The sequence below is a fragment of the Balaenoptera physalus genome (genome assembly GCF_965194825.1).
Source record: "Balaenoptera physalus genome assembly, chromosome: 10".
NCBI lineage: Eukaryota > Metazoa > Chordata > Mammalia > Artiodactyla > Balaenopteridae > Balaenoptera > Balaenoptera physalus.
The window spans coordinates 43,879,710-43,900,885 of NC_138889.1; the positions used below are offsets into that span (position 1 = coordinate 43,879,710).

General features: G+C 43.9%; 1 protein-coding gene across 6 annotated transcripts in view; it reads right to left on the minus strand.

Annotated features, from left to right (window-relative positions):
- Nucleotides 1-300: 300 nt before the first annotated feature.
- Nucleotides 301-21,176, minus strand: part of FAT3 (FAT atypical cadherin 3) — a 717,656-nt gene continuing 696,780 nt past the window's right edge. For 5 of the 6 annotated variants that reach the window (XM_082409857.1, XM_082409852.1, XM_082409856.1 and 2 more), the window contains 6 exons: nt 20,044-20,197; nt 17,293-17,948; nt 13,515-13,628; nt 11,349-11,408; nt 10,557-10,592; nt 301-9,927 (listed from right to left, as the gene is read on the minus strand). In XM_082409857.1, coding sequence (XP_082265983.1) covers nt 9,302-9,927; nt 10,557-10,592; nt 11,349-11,408; nt 13,515-13,628; nt 17,293-17,948; nt 20,044-20,197 — 1,646 coding nt within the window. In that variant the 3' untranslated portion in view covers nt 301-9,301. The remainder of the gene's footprint in view (nt 9,928-10,556; nt 10,593-11,348; nt 11,409-13,514; nt 13,629-17,292; nt 17,949-20,043; nt 20,198-21,176) is intronic. The other variant, XM_082409858.1, reaches the window with a different exon arrangement.

The window sequence follows — 21,176 nt, forward strand, 5'->3', positions numbered from 1 at the left end:
TGGCTGCTCAGTATCCTGGAATTATCCTGATTACTGTTATTTTCTTTCTTTCTTTCTTTCTTTTTTTTAAACATCTTTATTGGAGTATAATTGCTTTACAATGGTGTGTTAGTTTCTGCTGTATAACAAAGTGAATCAGCTATATGTATACATATATCCCCATATCCCCTCCCTCTTGTATCTCCCTCCCACCCTCCCTATCCCATCCCTCGAGGTGGTCACAAAGCACCAAGCTGATCTCTCTGTGCTATGTAGCTGCTTCCCACTAGCTATCTATTTTACATTTGGTAGTGTATATGTGTCAGTGCTACCCTCTCACTTCGTCCCATCTTACCCTTCCTCCTTCCCATGTCCTCAAGTCCATTCTCTACATCTGCCGTCTGCATCTTTATTCCTGTCCTGCCCCTAGGTTCATCAGAACCTTTTTTTTTTTTTTTTTTTAGATTCCATATATATGTTTTAGCATATGCTATTTGTTTTCCTCTTTCTGACTTACTTCACTCTGTATGACAGACTCTAGGTCCATCCACCTCACTACAAATAACTCAATTTCGTTTCTTTTGATGGCTGAGTAATATTCCATTGTATATATGTGCCACATCTTCTTTATCCATTCATCTGTTGATGGACACCTAGGTTGCTTCCATATCCTGGCTATTGTAAATAGTGCTGCAATGAACATTGTGGTACATGACTCTTTTTGAATTATGGTTTTCTCAGGGTATATGCTCAGTAGTGGGATTGCTGGGTTGTATGGTAGTTCTATTTTTAGTGTTTTAAGGAACGTCCATAATGTTCTCCATAGTGGCTGTATCAATTGACATTCCCACCCACAGTACAAGAGGGTTCCCTTTTCTCCACACCCTCTCCAGCATTTATTGTTTGTAGACTTTTTGATGATGACCATTCTGACCAGTGTGAGGTGATACCTCATTGTGGTTTTGATTTGCATTTCTCTAATGATTAGTGATGTTGAGCATCCTTTCATGTGTTTGTTGGCCATCTGTATATCTTCTTTGGAGAAATGTCTATTTAGATCTTCTGCCCATTTTTGGATTGGGTGGTTTGTTTTTTTGATATTGAGCTGCATGAGCTGCTTGTATATTTTGGAAATTAATCCTTTGTCAGTTGCTTCATTTGCAAATATTTTCTCCCATTCTGAGGGTTGTCTTTTCGTCTTGTTTATGGTTTCCTTTGCTGTGCAAAAACTTTTAAGTTTCATCATGTCCCATTTGTTTATTTTTGTTTTTATTTCCATTTCTCTAGGAGGTGGGTCAAAAAGGATCTTGCTGTGATTTATATCAAAGAGTGTTCTTCCTATGTTTTCCTCTATAACTGGAATTTAAAAAGCAAAAAATGGAGACAAAAATGGAAGAATTTTGAGAAATAGTCCAAAGTGCTTCAAGATGAATATCGAGGTTGGAAAACTGCCCTGTTGTGCACCAAAACCAGCAGTTATACAAAACTAGTGACTGGAGATGACAATTTTTGCTGAAATCACTACTGCAGAGCACCATCTATTGATCGGCTTGCTTTCACCCAGTTGTTTTGGCAGAATTGTGTTGGTTGGATCTTTTGCTTCCACAGAGAAGGGCAGGTAAAGATTTGAAGAGCCCCAGGCCACATGGAGCGTCCCATGAAAAATAGAGGTTGTTAATTGCTAAGAGTTTGGACAATCAGGGGAAACAACAATTTAACAGAAATTTTGGAGCGTCTTTGTGGGAACTAGCAGGCCTGATGCTGTTCTCTGAAAGCCCTGCTCACAGGTGGGCTCTTGGCTTGTGTTTGGGAAAGTGAATTTCAGGAGGGGTTCCCACCATTTCGTTTATGCTGAACACCTGCATTCCTTCTGGGAGTCTGGAATTTTGGTACAACCCAGGCGAAGGCTGCTGACAAGACCAGCCTTCAATGATACCCTGGATGATGAATGTCTAATGAGCTCCCGTGGTTGACAGTATTTCATAGTCATGAGTAGAACTCTATGTTGAGTCCTGAGTTGTCCTAGGCAATCACTGAACCTGGGAGTGGTCTTGGCACCCCTGACCCAGGCACAGAAAAAGAAAATTACCTTCCCATAGAGACCTGTTTCCAAGCTAAAAACCAGCCCCTTTATTTCAAAGAACCAGGAGAGAATGGAGATCGACATAAAAAATCTTTTCCTTTTCCTCTTTCCCTAGCTGGACCAATGTTATTTCTTAACTGACATCTCTGGGTGGCCTTACCATTTTGGAGGTACAGATGGAGATTGAAACAAATTCTCTTTCTGCTAAGGGTGGCCATGGGAGAGACACGGACATGAATATTTTCCTGCTGCTCAATTCACAAACACATCACTGTGCTGTTGGGTTGAAAGGCAGGAGACTTCAAGCATTCTCAACACCTGTGTCTCTTGAAACCTTTCTCACTGCAGTTACTAAGTTCACCAAAACGAGGAAGGATTTATAAGATCAAGGGGATTTAGCTGGAGACATCATTGATTAATTTTTCAATCAAAAATGTCTAATATGGGCCTGTATTATACTGGGAACCTGGGAAACAAAGACAGTGAAGGCTCAACTCTGCCTTCTGGTCTAATGCGGGAGCCAGTGGTCTGCTGGTGTTGGCTTATACTGATTTTCTAGAGCCCACTGTTAGAGTCCCAGGAATCTGTGAGCCAGTTCACATTACCTTGGTAGTCTGAAACCAGCCATGATACAAGTGTTTATACTGAACCCCAGCAGGACCCTGTGGGGTTCCCAGGCATGGAAGTCTTTCTGTGTCTCCCGCTTCTTGTTTGTAGGGAATAGGCTTCAGCCTCCATGACCTTCCCTGAGTTCCAAAGGGTAGGTTCAAGCAGTCGTTAATCAGGGAAGGGAGGGGATGCAGAGACAAGGGAGAAGCCACCAAGAAACAATAGTGCAGTCTTGGGACAGGATCCTGGTTCTGCCTCAAGGGATACACATAACAGTATCTTTGAGTTCTTCTGCAGAACTCAAAGCCCCAACAAATGGAAGATGTTAACTACTTGATGATGTATTCTTCATTCCAGAGAGAAGGCCACAGTTTGATAACCTTAGGAGAACCACAGAAGCTCATCAGGAGACCACCTGAGACCAGATTAAAGGATTGCACACCCTGATCCTCGTCAGCAACCCCACCCTTGAACCATTGCTATAAAACTCTTCACCAAATTCCCCCGGGTTGGGATGCACAGTTTTGAAGGGCGTGAGCCCATTGTATCCCCCTTTGCCTGGCAAGCAATAAAGCTCTTCTTTTCTACTTCACCCAAAACTCTGTCTCCAAGATTCGATTTGGCACTGGTGCACAGAGGCTGAGTTTTCAGCATCGGAAGTTGGCAAATGCAACAAATTGGTGCACCCTCTCTTTTATCCAGTTCTTCAGCATTTACGTGCCTACCAATACGTGGATGGACAAGTAACTAGAGGATCCAGCACACCTAAGTCTGCCTGCACGGTAAGGATTTCCAGTAAGAAGAGACTGAATGCCCAGCCAGGGGAGAGTGGCTCCAGGGCTCCAGGACCCTGGTCAGGGGCAGGTAGGTGGAGTTTTGCTGCTGGTGCAGGCAGGGCCAACTCCAGGGGCGGCCCAGGGCCTGAGGAGGGGCTTTCATGCTGCTGGTGCTCAGACAGTGTGGTTCTCACAGCGGGACCTCGCCTTCCCTCACCAAGGCTGGGCGGAGGGTGCCCCTCCCCTTCTGGAGTCCTTCCTGGTCTCAAGCTAACCTCTTGTAATGTCACTTCTTTGAAAGGTCAGTTTGTCCCGCCTCCCCAGCTTTTTCACTCTGTATAAAAAAATTTCTAGAGCTCTGGTCTTTGGAGGAAAACTCAAGTGCTAATTGTGTCCCAAACTTTTGGATTTCTTTATTTTTTTTTTTGAGGGGGGAAGAGGCTTGTTGGAAAAAGCTGCCTAGAATGCGTGGGGATGTGTTTACGAATGACTTCTGCAGAGATGTGGCCCGATGACCCTCATTTGCTCAAATCTCGAGCACTGTTTTCGTTCTCATCAGGAGAAAACCCTACAGGGTGTGTGTCCAGTAAGAAACTACACAAAGTTCCAGCATAGGTGCACCAGAGCCAATGGAAATCTTTCTGGAGGTAAGAAGTTTCTGAGAAAACTACCATCCCTACAAATATAAGTGCCATGTGAGCAATTAGCTGAAGACAAATAAAAGGCAACACTTAAAAAGAGTCAACACAATTGCTAGTTTCATTTTTTTTCTTTTTACTTGAAAACTTGTTTTAACCATCAAATTTTGGCAGTTACAAACCTGTACACTGTTGGTTTTTTTTTTTTTTTGGCTGTCATTTTTTGTTTGTTTTTTGTTTTTCTTTCATTTTTTAGAAAAAGAACACAAGACTGAATACTGCCAACAGCATTATATGCACAAAAAATCTATTTCCATAAGGGACAAGACCCACTTTAAGTGTTAGCTTTCCCTTTGCATAACGTTTGGTGTGTGATGTGTGTGCAAGTTTAGGTGAGTGCACATGTGTGTGAAGAAATGATGTACTTCATTCTGAATCTGAAATGGCATAAGAATCAGGTATTTAGTAACTGGGCAAAACACACTTGTTTTCTAAAATGTCAATAAAAGCATTTTCTTGGAAACAGAGAGAGTTAAATGAAAATAGTAGAACCAAAGAAAGGTTACAGTACTTTTGGAATGATTAAAAAACATCACTTTCAAATCTAAAATGCTTTGTGTGTGTGTGTAGTTACCTCAGAAGTTTGCAGATCAACAGCACGGATGACTTAGAATTATATTCGACCCCCCAAATTAAAGCATCCTGATAGGCATCAAATACAGTATATCTACAAAAGCCTGGAAAATTGAAACCATTATATACAATTTTATAAACATTTTAAACACCAAAACATACATCTTTTACAAACCAGCCTGTTTGTAACAGGTAAATTTACAAGACAATCTCTCTGATACAGTGCTTAAAAAGAACTGCTTCCATTTCAGAACACATTTGAACACGTTTGTCATTTCCCGAAATGCAGTATTATGGGCTCATAAAATTGTTAAATAGTAGCAATTCAGGTATTTGTTTGCCAGAGGGTACTACAGTACATACTAATGGGTCCAAACACGCTCCAAATGACTCTATGATTCTCGAGTGCATTCTAAACACTGGAAGAGACTAATTATGGCCTTTGTGTAATATTACATACTTGTAATTATTGCTTTTCATTATTACATAAGGAAAGAAAATCTTATTCTTTTCCTATCTCTTAGCTAGCTGGCTAAACGTTAACTGATGCCAAATCCACACATGGAGACTTTAAACCCTAGAATTATACAACCAGAAGCTTAAAGACATTGTGGATTTCCACCAGAACACTGTGCAGTTGAACATTGCAGGACAAAACCCAGCACAAACATAGAACCCGCCTTCTCACAGACCACACAAAATGATGACGCTAAAGAAATGCCTCTTCAAATCTCCATTTCTCATGGTTTGAAGCTAAAAACATAAAACATAAAAGCCTAACAACTTTAGCAATATCTGTGCACTGGGAGGGCAGCAGAGTGGAGAGCCCAGACAATTATCTGGGCAACCCATGCAAAATGAACACCAGATCTTCCTGAATTATTTCCCATGAAAGTGCTTTCTGGGTCCTAAGTGATTTATTTTGCTAATGTCTATTCCCCGACGTTGATTATGTAGACTCAGCATTAGTGGGGGCAGTGGGCGGGGTGAGGGTGGGAAGTAAACAGGAGTTGGCCAATAGTGTTTTCCTTGCTTTTTTTCCCAGGCTCTGCTAGTGATTCCCTAGGGTGGTTCCAGGTAAGTTCCAGGAATGCATCATCAATTCCCTTTCTAGGTCTTCACCCTGATTGTCTGATAGGGTAAACCTCAGATGCATAGACTTGACCTGTTCATATCACTAAGTCTTCCTCAATGGCATTTCATGAACCGGCGGGATATGATTACATGGAAAGCTGGCATGGAACGAAACTCAGCAGAAAAATACTCATAGGAGAGAGCAAATAAATTCAACACCTATTTTATTTATCTTTTACAGCCCCATAGCTTCTGCTTACTATATGACAAACATCACTGGTCCAGCTATTCTCAACCTAATCAGAATGTGTGCAATACAAGTAAAGTGCCTACAATAGGCTATGGAAAATGGCTTCCAGAGGTAGCACATACATGTTAGAAAAATATGTATGGGAAAGATACTAATTGGCTTAAATCTGTCCCACATGGTTCAGCATGGTGAATGGGTTAGGAATAAAGACCAGGACGGGGAGGGGGGAAAAAGAAGAAAAATAAATGCACCTAGTAGGTAATATAATCAAAGTTTCACTGAATTTGCTGACTGGTCTTAGTTCCGTTCTGTAATTATCATTCCATCCTCATTTTAGAAAACATTCATTTGGCGAAAGCAGTTTTGATAGATGTCCAAAGAAATGTGTGAATTCTGTAACTGCACCTTTCCTATGGGGGCTGCAAGGAAACCTAGGATCATGAGGCTTCCAGAGAAATACTCTCCATGAGTTCTCTCTTCTCGTATATTCCAAAGCAGGAATGGTGAGAAATCAGAAGGTCTAGCAGAAGCAGGCAGATACCATGCCCCAGGAAGTTTAGTGGTGAACAATGTTAATAGAAAGAATACTGGCCAAATGGATGGGTTCTAGTTCTTGCTCAGATACTTACCTTCCTGTGTGAGCTTGGGCAAGACCCTTCCCCTCTCTGGGTATGTTTACTCTTTTATAAAATAAGGGGATTGGACAAGCAGACCTTAAGGACCCTTCCAGCACTTGACTCAGTGGTCACCCCACCCAGTTCCATCTTGGCCTGACTGCAAACCATTTCAGAATCTACTGGGAAAGCTAATTATCCAAAAAGTGAAAAGATGTCACATGTTTAAAGATAATGAATCAAAGTATGACACAAGGTTATCTGGGATACATTTAGCTGCAGAGCTACTCTGCAGAAAATCAGGGGAAGATATCCTGAAGAAAGAGGTATTTTATATAGGTCAGAGCCAAGAGTGGGCACAATTTTCATGGGTGACTTCACAACCGCATTAGGATCTATTTATTCCTTCATTACTGTGTTGGTCAGGCACTCTGCCTGGAGGGGATGCTGTGTAAGCAGGACTGACTCATGGGCATTAATCTCCTTCTAATATTTCCTGGGGGCAAGAAATGAATTGTTGGTTTTACTTTGATTGTTTTTTATGTCATTGCATTATCGAAAGTGTAGCAGCAGTTCTATTCTAGACCATTAGTTCGTCATTTTCTCCATGATTCTTGCAAATGGTTTCTTACATAAGAAAAATATCAAAGACGTTATTCTCCCAAGCAGCCTTAGTGAAATTCATTTATTTCAAGACCACAGTGCGGATAATGCTTCCATGAGTAGGGATGACTAAGAGATAGGAAGAGGAGAAAAGCTGAAAAATCTGTGAAGTTTATGCATATACTCGGGAAGCTTGGGAATGAAAAGGAGTTTTTTTTTTTTCTTAACCACGAACTTTCAGAAACACTGACTCCTGCAAAGAAGGGGACTGAACACAACTGAAGCAATTAAAAATGTCTGAGTGGATGACACACAGATCAGGACAGTACGGTGGACACATCAATGCCATATGTCATCAGAAACTGTGGACACAGAGATTTGCTCATATGCAGAGAGTGCAAATATGCATTTATTTAACCATGGCCGCTGCGCACGTGGCCACGATCTGATTGAAGCAAAAGAGGAAAGTCACTCAACTCGTCAACTTTAAGCTTCGACTACCGGGTTATTGTATTTCCAGTGGGCTGATTCTCCTGTCAAATTTGGAAACTCAAGGCTAAAGCCCACAGGTCAGATGAGAGGAGAACCCCAGGGTGTAATGAAACTTTACACATTTTTCAAATGAGAGTTTAGTTCTGGAAAATTATAACAAAATACAGTTGGTTTTTTTTTTTCCTAAGAAAGCACAGTTTTGCTTCAAGTTAATATAAATGGCAGTACCAAAATAAAGTTAACTGAACCGGAATAAAATATGGCATTTGGTGTTTCTCTAATATCATCAAGATCAGAGAAATTGGAAGGTTGGCCTCGTTGGCAGGATTTTCAACATAGTCCATAACCTAAAACCTTCCCGTCAGCTTTCCTCAAGAGCAGCCTTATTGAGTGCAAGCACATATTTGTACATAGGACCAGAAACACACACTATTATAATTTACACACAAGAACTATCTACTTTCTTCTCCTTTTTTAAAAACATAATTGCATTTATAGTGATGATGCTATCAGTTTAAAACAATACGTACCTTTTATCTGCATTATCAAGAATTGTGATTATCTAGCTGAAAACTTTGAAAGTATTATATTTTCTTTTTTTCCCTGAATTTGTGAATTCTGCTTAAACCTCTCAATATCTCTCATTCTAGAGAACAATGTACCAAAATATTCCTTTATTTGTCTTTTTATTTCCTGATTCTCAGAACAAAGGCCAATTTCTGCAGCAATGTTAAAATTAAAGTTACAGCCAAGAATATTTACTGGAAAACACAAAGACGGATAATCACATTCTTTCTAATGTTTGCATAACCTACAAAATGGTACCCAAATATCCTCACGTATTCCTCTTCATTGATATCTTTCTCAAAGATCATAAAATCCAACTATATTATATTGGATGCTTAACACAAACAAACAAACAAAAATAACTGAGCATACTAAACATGTTACCCAAACCTAATTTTATAGCTGAAAATTGGGCAGCTTATTAAAAAAAACAAAAAAAGAGAGTTGATTTGAAAGCCTTCATCCCATTTTCTTATTTGTTTAATAATATTTATTCCTCTTTTCTTTTGCCTAAGAGACTAACTTTTCCAACAATCATAACTACTGTTTTCATTCCCCCCTTCCCATTGGCTCAAAATTACATGCAACAATGCCCCTTGGCTTGTTGCCAGTTATTAATACTGCAAGGACCGATGCTGTAACACTTTCCAGGTCACAGTACTGCACAAAGCCATACAGGTGGACCGTATAACGATGGGTGAAATTGTTTTCCCCTTTAAAAACTAGGTGCGTCTTGTCGGTCATGAGCGCAGGGACGCACTGCCAGGGTGATGGGTCACCTCTCAGAAACAATTTCTGAACCTTTCCTTTTCAGCCAACTAGAGTCGAGCTTGCTTGTGACAGTATGGCTCGCGAAGAAGTTCCCAGCAGAAAATACCGCATTTCCCGCTCGCTCAACACAGGACCCTTCGTGGAGATGGGAGCCCAGCCAGTCTACCTCCGCGTTTCTGTAACAAACCGCGCGCATCACCCGAGCGCATCCTCTACACTTGGGTCTGGTGCTGGGTCTCCATAAAGGGAATGTGAAGGCTGGCGAGGCTGAGCTCCCCGACGCTCTCATAGTCACTCATAGCTACTTCGGAGTCGTCGAAGCCGCAGCTGGGTGACACATCCGAGGACGAGGTGCCTCTGGAATTGTGCAAGGAGAGAGACACACTGTCTGCTGGGCCCGCTGCCGTCTCTGTGCCCTGGTTCATGCTCACGGCAAAAGTACTGAATTCACAGGCGGCGGGAGGGCCCACCAAATCCGTTTCGTTGGGGAAGGGGTGGGGAGGGAGGTACTGGCTGGGATGGAACTGGGGCCTTCTCCTGCAGTCTGGGCTCAGCGTGCTGGCCAGTGAGACCGGCTGGGAGGGCGGCAGGGCCTCGTACTGGTCTGGGAAGTCCTCTGGCAGGGGTGGGGGCAGCTGGTCCTGACTCAAGAACTCCTCTTCGTGGGGGGGTGGGTACTCGCTGTCGATGTCGTAGCCGCCCAGGTAGTAATCGCTCTCCAGCTCCCGCGTGCTGCCCTGGTGCGCGGAGCCTCCCTCCTGGTTCTCGTAGTTGGGTACCTCTTCTATGTCCGACAGGCGGGCCCCCGGCATCCAGTCTGAGGTGTCCCAGTGATAGGCTGTGAGAGAGAAGCCGTGTCAGTGAGTCTCCTCCAGAATGGAGCTGGAGTCAGGGCTCAGAAAGGAGCAGGCAAGGAAACTGACATGCAATTCTTAACATCCAGGAGACCCTAAGAAGCCAGGGTCACCCGCATGCTTTTTACAAGGGTCTCTCAGGACCAGCCATGCTCTGGCCCGGGAAGTACAAGGCAATGGCATCTCTGAGGATGACACCTGGCTGCTACAGCATCTCCCACTCAGCCATGCTGGAAGCGATGGCCAGCGAGGGCATGCCGAGCAAACAACAGTTCTAGAACCCTCTCTCCTCTTCCTAGCCATAGGCTAAGTGCACATCCAGGCCAGCAACATGCTCGAAGAGGGAGATGCATCAGCCGTCCTGTGGACCACAGGAGGCAGGGAGATGTGCGTGCAAACGGATGACTTGCTGGAGCAGGGGAGAGGCTGGGGGAGGGAGGGTGCTGGGCTGGGGGCTTTCACCTCCAGTACCAAGCACACAAGACACCTGGAACATGCAAAATTCAGATCAAAGAAACTCAGAAAAGATGGAAGGAGAGTGACAGGGTAAGAACAAACTCAGCAATTCCAAACACGTAAGTAACATGTTATGCTGGGGGCAGGGCAGAATCACCTCGGTTGTAGTTCTGTCCTTGATCCGTGACAGACACTGTTCAAATACAAAGTGAGAAGTAAAACTGACAGTCCAAGTCATGTGAAGAAGGTACAATAGAACATTTTAGATGGCGTAAAAAAATGTTCCTATTTCTCCTTGTTGTTATTTGCGAAACAAAAAGATAAATCGCATTTGTACCAGGCCCTAATAGTATTAAATCACTAATAAAAGTTACCTGATTGAAATCAATTCCCATAATATTGTAGTTTTGAATGATTTCTTAAATATCCCCAGCTCACAGTAGGTGCTCAATCAATACATGTTGAATGTAAGAATGAATTTAATATTAATCTGGATTTCAATTAAGTGGGTACTCTTCTCTCGGAAGGGATTTTATAAAAAGAGTACCTCACATATTAAAAGAATTATGAACTGGATTTTTTTTCAAAATTGTAAAATTCACTCCAATCCAGAGAGAGACATTCAGTGTCTCATTTGAAACCACCTCTACTGCCCCCTCTGTTGCCAGCTGATTAAAATCACCTCTAGCTCATAAAATAAATAAGCTACAAAGATATATGGTACAGCACAGGAAATATAGACGATATTTTACAATAACTATAAATGGAGTATAACTTTCAAATATTGTGAATCGCTATGTTGTACACGTGAAACTTATATAACATTGTACTATACTGTACTTTAATTAAAAAAAAAAAAAATCACCCCTAGTTCAAAGTAACAAGGAAGTGATATTTCCAAAAGGTTAATTCTGCACAAAGAAATGCTACGGAAGAAAACAGTAAATACCTTCATTCTCTATAGTGTCAACTACATTGTTGACAAGCTGAATGACAGTCACTATGGATGCTTGTGGCCAGGAAAAGAAGACAGGAGGGAGGAGAAGGACAGCTTCAGGTTAGTTATGTATTTTAAACATACATTCACTTGTCTTAACAACAACAATGGTAACAACAAAGGCACAGCATGCAAACACCCAAAGCTTCCCATAGCCCATCCATTGGACTCCAGTGGACACTTTCATCCCCCTGGCTTCTTGGAGGAAGGGAAACAGCAGCAAATCCGGGGCCAGTCCTCCTGAAAGGCATGATCGGCAGGAATTGCTGGGCCATAAATTCACACCTCGTGGCCCAGTGAAATCAATCTAGGAAGGCAAAGGCCATAAGCTTATGCTAATTTCTCATTAGTGACTCCCAAAGGCTCCAAGGAAGATCTCACTATTCCCAGGGATAATTACTTGCTGGTCAGCCATGCTGCTCCGAGCCAAACGCCAGTGATGAGGGATAACCTTTGCAGCGCTGATGGTTTCACACTCACATGACACCACCGATAGCCTAGAACGACCCGAGGCCCAGATCCCACCCGTAGAGTGTAGACGGGAGTCAGCATTTGGCCTCTGAAATAGTCAGAAACTGGGAAGGAGATTTCTGTGCTCATATGGGTTGCCTTAGCACCTGATACCAGTAGCTTCTGGAGAGGTGATCAGGCACTTTAGGAAGCCTGCTTTAGTCAGGACCAACCTAGAATGCTAAGCCTGAAAGCCCAAGGGTGTGATGAAGAAGAGCCTGCGAGAATAGTCAACCAGGCATCATCGCTGGAGCTGCTGCCTGGAGTTTGGAAACACTACGTTCTTGGCTGCTTCTACATAAAATGCAAACCAGCGACAACTTTTCTTCTGGCTGGGGATGAGGAAGGGAGTAAACACCAAGGCAAAGAAATCTGGAGGCCTGCCTCTGACCTTCTGAGATCGCTCAGAAGAAATCCACTGTTACATGGTTTGTTACCCCAGTGGTCAGATACACTGAGGTTTCCGCACCTCTCAGGAGTGCCAGGGATTTGGGATGGAGGTGGAAGAGATTTGGGGGTGGTGATGGGGAAAGTAGACTATTTTACTTCCGTGACTGCTTCTATGGCCTTGGGGCTCCCTTGTTCCTATCTTTACCTGGGGCGGGCCGGGGGCGGGTGGTGGTTGGCAAAGACTATGTCATTTTCATTTTGTTCTTCAGGGTACAAAATGCCCGGCACAGGATTCAACATTCAGGAGAAACTCAGCAAGGGTTTATGGGGTGAATGATTACCTAAATTATAAATATTCAATTTTGCCAATTGTCGATAAATGGGAAAATAGCATAAGGTATAGACTAAGGTAAGCCTGCCTGTCACTGTCAAGGACTATTTGAAATTATTCTTTGTTCACCACCGTGTGGTAAACTCTCACTGTCTTATGAGCATTTCTGCACCCTTTCCCTGCCCTGGGGAGACCAACCCATCCTCCAAAGCTGGTTCCTCAAGCTCAGAAAACCCAGTCTCCTGCATTAATGCCCTCTCCATAAACATGGGTTCACAAGAGGTAGAGGCTGCAGCTTTGGAGTGTCAGTGAGGTTCATGAACCACATGGAATTGAATGCAACATTTTGGGTGTATGTGCATTTTTCTAAGGAGCTGATCCATCGTATCTACGATAAGATTCTCCAAAGGCCCATGACCTCAAATGATTATAAGGGGGACTCAACTGAATGAAGATACCACCTCTTTAGGAAGGAGGTTCTACGGGAAGGAGGTCTTGCTTCTGAACTAATTTCTAACGATGGGGAGGTTGGATGGATAGTGAAGAGATCATCATGAGCTAGAATAAAAAAGGAAACAAATCACACTTTGCTAGAGAGCATCCTTTGGGATGAGGTAGTCCCATAATGAACCAAGTCAAAGAGGACGCATTACTGGAGGTCTGGGGGAACCTCCTCTACTTCTGCACCTGCTCCCAGCTGCGGCTCAATGAGCGCTTGCTTTTTCAGCCGACACGCAACAGTGGAGCCCAGTGAAAGCTGTGAGCCTGAGCAAAAGCCCACGCTCGGGCCAGGAAACAAAATGGGTCCCAACACCTTCCTCTCAACCAGTGATCGCCAGCACAGGAAACAGAGCCCACCGGGGGGAACAAATCCCATGACTTCTTACCATTGTCATCACCAGAATCCGACTGGAAGGAGCTCAGGGACTGAACTTCTGAGTTGCTGCCTTTATTACTGCCTGCAAAGCAGGTCACTTCTCCTGGGTCATCAACCCCTTTGTCTTCGCGGACAGCCAGAGAGAAAGCAGAAATGACACTGGTTACCATGTGCATATTTCCAGCCCTGTCCCCTGCCAGAGTTCACTTCTTGGGGCACTTTCATTTGCTTAGAGAAAATAATTTAGTGCACAATAGAAAATTGATTGTACCATCGGGGGCAAAGGTCTGTCAATCAAGAAATTTACATTATGGATTCGAAACCCTTAACCTGTGGTAAATGAGCTTCCAGATAGCTGACAGCCAAAAGTCGCTGTTCCATCCTCAAAGGGAAGCGACTAAGTGAAGAGGGACGCTAGCATCAAGGGGCCGGGTTGCTCTTTGCCATTCAGAGTTAATTTAGATCATTTACATGAACTGATGTGGTGTCAACACCAGGTTAAATGAGATGACTTTTAAAATAGGGGTATAAATATTTTACAGGCAAGAATGCCGTTACACTTATCCGAACTGCTCTCTCTGGGGAGCGAGTGGAGTTCTCAGCTTTGCCTTCCAGAGGGCAGCACCACATCATTTTTAGGAATGACAGCATTCGGCACTCCGGAGGACAGCAGTCAGAGGTGTGGATGTGCTCTTAGTGACACACTTCCTCCTTCTTTGCCATACAAAGAGAGCCTGCGCGTGCACACACACACACACACACACACACACACACACATCTACAGGGCTACTTTCTTATTTGATGGACTAAAAGAAGCAATAAAAGCAGCCCATATCTTGAAGTTGTCAAGTGAAAAATGAATGAGTTGCCCAGAGACTGTCTCGCCAGCTAGCTCTGCCTTGCTTAACAAAGGGGGAAATGTAGTCGATAAAAGCTCAACAGTACTTCGGGGGGACACGTGAGTTTTGGCCTGAGGTGGATTCTGGAAATAAAGCTGTCACATTACGAAGTGGGTGGAGGGAACAGATCACCAGGAAAAGCTTCAAATCATCACGGAATGTGACGGTATGAAGAGACAGGGACTCGTGATTAAGGGAACAGTTGTCCTTCTTCATGACTAGAGAAATCGCTGTTTCTTCCACAAAGCGTGCAGGCACTGCAGCTCTGCATCTGCCATCAGATGCTGAAGCCACAGCAAAACGATGAGTTGGATAAGCAACCGATACAAGTGGACAGAGATGCCAGGGAGATAATCACCTCCCAACAGCCACGTGGCAGAAAACATGTGCCTTGGAAAAGCACAAGGTGGGCACCAGGCTTAGCCCTGAACACAAGGAAGGAAATGCCAAATGATCCACCCTGGTGAGTAGAGTGCTGTGCACAAAACTCCTTTCTCCACTCTTCCATTTATTCAAAATCTTCATTGCTAAATAAAAGGAGGCTTTCTACTAACCAGGGGATTGGCAAGGCTGCAGTAAAGTCCAACTCTACCAATAATTCAAGTGGGAATATATTTATGGTTAAATTCCAAGGGGAAGGACTTGAAGTATAAGTGTGTCTACTCAAAGGTGGAGTCAGCAGAGAGCATAGTTGGAGTGGTACTAGAATAGAGGCTGTCCTCCATCATCAGGAGACCCTCTCCCTCTCTAGTCCCTCTCCCTCCTCCCTGGTAAAGCTCCCAAGAGCGGTCTGGGTAAAAGCACAGGCTTTGGACCCTGATGTACCAGATGCCAATCCTCATCCCTCCCTTTCCTAGTTACCGCTCTAAGGCAAGTCATTTCACTTATCCACTCCTCCAGTTGGCACCCATGTGGGGCAACTGTGGGGATTTAAGGAGACGACCCAGCACACGGCAGTGGTGGTTTCTCATGTTCATTTGCTGCCTCTGTTTTCTCACCAAATCTCTTTGTCCGTAACCCTTGCATGCTGAACTCTGTCTTGAGGACTCATTGGGACATTCTTGAGATCACTAAGAAACTTCTAGGTGTCAAGTGCAGTATTTTTTTAAGACTGTGTCTTCCTTGATGGTTTTACGGTGCTCAACCCTGCTGACCTTATTGGTAGTCTTGGCTTCTGCTTGGCTGCCCTTTCCGCTTTCCTTGCTCTCTTTTTGTTGACATGTGTTTGTTTCCCTTCCTGGCCCCAACTCCCTGCCCACCTCCCACATGTAGGCATCTCCAAGATTCTTTCTGAGGCCCAGATTGACCATCGTCTCTCTGTTCCTGCTCCCTCGGTGAGCTCACACTCTCAGAGATTCAATCATTTCGCATGTAGTCCGTGTCCAAACTTTCACCTCTGGCTGCCTTCCTCCTAAACAACAGAGCCGGACACCCTCAGGTAACCCCTCACGTGTCCCCTGCACTAACTGAGCTGCTTCCTCTTCCCATTAGGCCCTCTCCAATAGTTTCCTACTCCAATCTTACTCATGCTTAAAGACACCAGTAGGAATGCCCCCATCCTTCATGGAGATGCCCTGTATCTCCTTGGGTGCATGTGCTTTCTAGCTCCATTTGAAACCAGCCTCCCCCCTCCCCCTTTACCCCGACATACATCATAGTACTGTAATCCTAGCCTTTGGAAACTCCTGCTACCCAGGGTGTCACTGCTGCTCGAATATAAAGCCATTAGGCCTGATGAACAGTCATAGGATACAACGGAGCTTGCCTTAGTTTCATTCTGACTGATGTTAGGACAGAGAAAATAATCACCACCTCTCCCCAGATGTTCATAGAGGACAACTAAATGGTCTCTCTGCTCCCTTCCCTCTTTGGTCCTATTTAGTCTCTTCTCCATGGATCAGTCAGAGCCATCTTTTAAAAATGTAAATTAGATCAAGCTACTTACCTGATTCAAAACTGCATTAGTGTTGCTGTTAAAATGTATCCACTCTCCCCACTGCTCGCCAAGCTTCAACTACATTGACCTTGTCTATGCTCTTCAATATACTAAAGTCTTTCCCACCCCAGGGCCTTTGCACTTGTGGCTCTTCCCTTTGCCTAGAATTCTGCTGCATGAGGCCAAAAGAAGAGGGATCTAGCATCTACCTGGACCACTTTTCCTGCTTCTGGTTCACCTTCTTGTTTCCTGGACCCTGCATTCCAGCCAAACAGAAAGACTTGCTTTTCTTCTGATCGTGTGGGTGCCTCTATGTGGTGGAACGCCTTCCTTTTCCTGGACCTTTGATCCACCATGGTCCAACCCAAATGTCCCTCTGCTCCCCTCAAGCCTTCACCCTAAGACTAGAAATACTCTCTTCTGACCTTCCATAGCACACTTCCTGTATATCACGTAAGTGGCTACGCTGCTTGTTTTATTGCCAATGGTGTGCTATTGTGAGAAGAGCATCGGTTCTACCTAATGGGAAAAGAATTTGAAAAAAAAGATACATGTATATGTATAACTGAATCACTTTGCTGTACACCCGAAACTAACACAACATTGTTAATCAACTATACGCCAATATAAAATAAAAAGTTTTTTTTAATTTAAAAAAAAAAAAAAGAAGAAGAGCATGGGTTTTCGAGGCTGGCAGCCCTGTATTGGAGTACCAGCTTCCTCTTACTAGCTGTGTGACTTTGGGCACCTTATGTATGTTCTCTCGAGCCTCATTTTCCCCATCTGTAAACGGGGATAAGAACCAGGGCAATATTTCAGGGCTGGTGTGAACATTTAGGGTCAGAACATGTCCTACTGAGAGCTCTGTGCCTCCGGGGCGCTCTCCCTTCCCGAATTTCCTTCCAGTAAACACGAGCGGAAGAAATAATGATGCATTACTACTTCCGACTCACTTTCAGTTCCGGCCTCCCAGCCATTCTTCCGGATGGAATCGCAGTCAGAACGGCAGGGGGACACGGCGGGGAGGTTGGGGGCCACACTGCACACGACCACACCCCGCCTGGCCGTCAGGATGCGCGGTGACTCGGGGTGAAATGTAGTCATCTCCTGGTGCTCGCCGCCCAGCCCGTCCACGATCTTGTCCAGGTTGCTCCTGGACTCGCTCTGGAAGCACGGGGTGTAGGCCATGGGGCGCACGGGGACCTGCGGGGGCCCCACCTCCTGGTAGACGTTGCGGCTGTCCCCGCCGCCCCGCAGGTTCCGGAACGGAATGCCGTTGCTCTTGTTGAGCAGGGCGGCCGTGGCAGGGTCCTGCACCAGGGTGATGTTGTTGCGGGAGTAGTTCTTGCGGAAGACCTTCTTGCGGAAGACGATGAAGAGGACGATGAGGACGAAGATGACGAAGAGGACCACGGCGATGCCGATGAGCTCCTCCTTCCCCACGTACGAGTGGCCGGCCTGGATGTTGGGTACCACGACGGGCCGCAGGCCGCAGTACTGCCCCACGTAGCCTGGTGTGCAGTTGCAGAGGAAGGAGCCAAACACGTTCACGCAGGCGCCGCCGTTCTCACACGCCTCCCGCTCGCACTCGTTGATGTCCTCCTCGCACCTTCGCGACAGAACACACAAAAGCCCCCCTCTCAAACGTCAGGACCTGCGGACGTTCCATTTTAAACCGACATCTTTAAAAGATAAAAAAGCACCTAAAGGGTACCTGAAGCAAAACAAAAATGATGGGATGCAGTGTATATGGGAGGTGGGTGAGCATTTATGCGCCCACCGTAGACCCCGGGGATCATCATGCATTAAGGGATTTCTCCCAATGCAACTTCTCCCATATTCTGACCCTACCGGGTCGGAGGAAGGAAACGGCTGCCATGGGAGAGAAGAGAAGGAGGAGAAAAAGAAACCACAGATGCTGTTGAAGACGTACTGGTCTCCAAATGCTCAGGGCCGATGCATCTCAGAACGTGAAAGTTTGCAATTTTAGTAATGACATACGGTACGTATCTTTCATATTATGTAGAATACCCACCCCATCCCAGGCACTGGTGCTGACATAGCACCCATAATCAAATATGCCAGTGTTTCTACAGTAAAACATATGGATATTCACAATACATGAGGGAAATAAAGACTAGAAGTAGCCTCAGAATGGGTTTGGCTGATTTTGCCACCAAATTCGTTTGCCACGAATTTATCCTCAGTCCTTTTAGTTCTCAGAGCTTTGGGGATTGTCAAGCTACACTTAAAGAGCTGTGAAGCTAGATACCCTATATAGAGTTTCCAGGGAGGAGAAAGTTTTTGGTTCTGACATTTCTCTCTAATAGATACAGTCATTTTTGGTCTCTCTGGGAAGCAGGGGTAATAGGGCGTATGTAGGCAGTGGGTGGAGGGCTACATAGCATCGTATCTTCTGGACTCTATGCTTATGTTAAAGGCTAATGCTAACGCAGATTATCAGGAAAAATGATTAAAGCATTCTAATGAAAAATAAATCAATTTTATTCTCTTTAAAGCAATCCATGACTTGTTTTGAGTATAATTATAAGGCAAACATGTAAGTCTTACTCTTTCTTAGTTTAACACTGTTTAAGAACATAGATCTTTTCTCTTCCCTGTCCTCTACTTCCCCAGTTGTTCTGATATGTTCATTTTAAAAGGCCCGATCACTTATATCTTTGGTAATCCACCTTTTAAAATGTAGTCAAATGTCCCTAATTTGAACAGATTGAGGCCAGGTCAGCTGGAAATTAGTCAGAATCATACAGTATTTAAAAATAAATGCAGCTTTATTACTTTAAATTACATCCAACAATTCAAAGTCAGCTAAGTATTTCCTGGTAAAGTCCTCGGGAGATTTACTTTAATGAATACATAAGACTGATCTGTAATTAGAATATCACTTTGCTTGAGATTACATATATATATATATACTTCTAAAACCATCAAGGATGGTTGAAAGCGGTGTTTTACTAAGAACTTAAAACATTCCTTTTCCATTCGGCTCACACTTTAATTTCCCTCTTCCTTGGGGGAAAAAAGATTTGCAAAGGAAACGTAAGTTTTCAGTTTCTCAGAATGATCATAAAACGCTAGAAAGTAGAGTCCAGTTTATGAGTTCTGGGGAAATGGATAGTATATCTGCCTCAGAGCTATACTGGAAATATTAGGGGTCAGAGAAGACTTTCTTTAAAAGAATTGTTTTCCTGATTACAGAACACATAGTAATTGTATAAACAAAATATAGAGAAGTATAAAGTAAAAATATAATTAACCCATAACCCCACTACCCAGAGATAATCCCTGATAACATTTTAGTCATTTGTAAGCACGCTTTATATTCAGATATTAACCCTTTGCCCATCCTATTAGTGGTGAATATTTTATGCCAGTTAGTTTTTTTTTGTTTTTTTCTTTTAAATATTTATTTATTTGGCTGCGCCGGGTCTTAGTTGTGGCACGTGGGATCTTCATCGCCGGTGTGGGGTCTTTAGTTGCAGCGTGCGGGATCTTTTTTAGTTGTGGCATGCAGGATCTAGTTCCCTGACCAGGGATTGAACCCGGGCCCCCTGCATTGGGAACGTGGAGTCTTAACCGCTGGGCCACCAGGGAAGTCCCAATCCCAGATAGTTTTTTACTGTTTGGTTTTCTTAGCAACAAGAAGCAGCGTAGAGAAAGACTAATTGCACAATCTCACTTACGTGACTCCAGTGAGCCCAGCTTTGCAATTGCAGATGAAAGTGTTTCCTATGGGGTCACAGGAGCCTCCATTCCGGCAGGGGTTTGGGAAGCAGGCTGTGATCTCCGATTCACAGTTTCTCCCGGTGAACTGGGAGAGACAGGTACACTGATAACCTGGAGAAACAGAGGAGCTCATGAGCCATGGATGCCACTGGTAATGCTCAGAATGCACGGACTCGGCCACATGTGGCCTCCTAATTCCTCTGAATCAAATCTTAGGCAGGGCCCAAATTCCCAAGATGATTAGCAAATTGGTTATTTTGAACTTGGAACCCATCTTGCCACAAAAATGCCAAGTAATGGTTTGGAGCTTGTGCTAATCCACAAAAATTCATCTAATTAATCACATACGTGAATGCTACTGAGAATGGTAAGCGACACCCAGGGAACAGATCCCAAGAACAGAAACGAGGTTGGGGCGGAAGATGCTTTCCCCACCAGGCTGCTACTGTAAAAGGCAGGATGTCTCCACGTAGGAGTTTATCGTAGGTACCACACCCATTTCATTAGAACTCATTCTACAGTAGCTTCCTGAGAAGGGGTTTATAAGAAGTCAACGTTGTGAGACCTTGCACATGTATTTACTCCACCCTTACACTTCTTTGATAATTAAGTTATGTATGGAATTCTAAGCAATTCACTCTATGTTACTTTTGAGAAATCCAAAGTTGTTTTGGTTCCTGAAGTTTGTGTGTGACCTAGTTTCTTTTTGTCGCTAACAGTTTGGAGGGGCTTCTCCTGTCCCCAACAATTTTCTGAGCTTTCACAATGATGCACACTTAACTTGAACCAGTACTGGGCTCTCACAATCTGGAAACTGTGAAACTTCGGGAATTTTTCTTTATTGCATTGATGATTTCCTTTGTTTTCTCTATTCTGTTTTTATGGAAGTTTTATGGTTTGGATCTTAGATCATTTGGATCTTCCTTTAATTTTATCTTTCTCTCTCATGTACACCTCTGTGGGCTTTTGCTTTACTTTCCAAGAGAGTTTCTCATCTTTTGAAACTTTTATTGAGATTTTCATTTATGTTGTCATAAATAGTTTCTTCCAAGTTGCTTTTCTCTGTTTCTGTGATTTGGTCTCTGTGAAG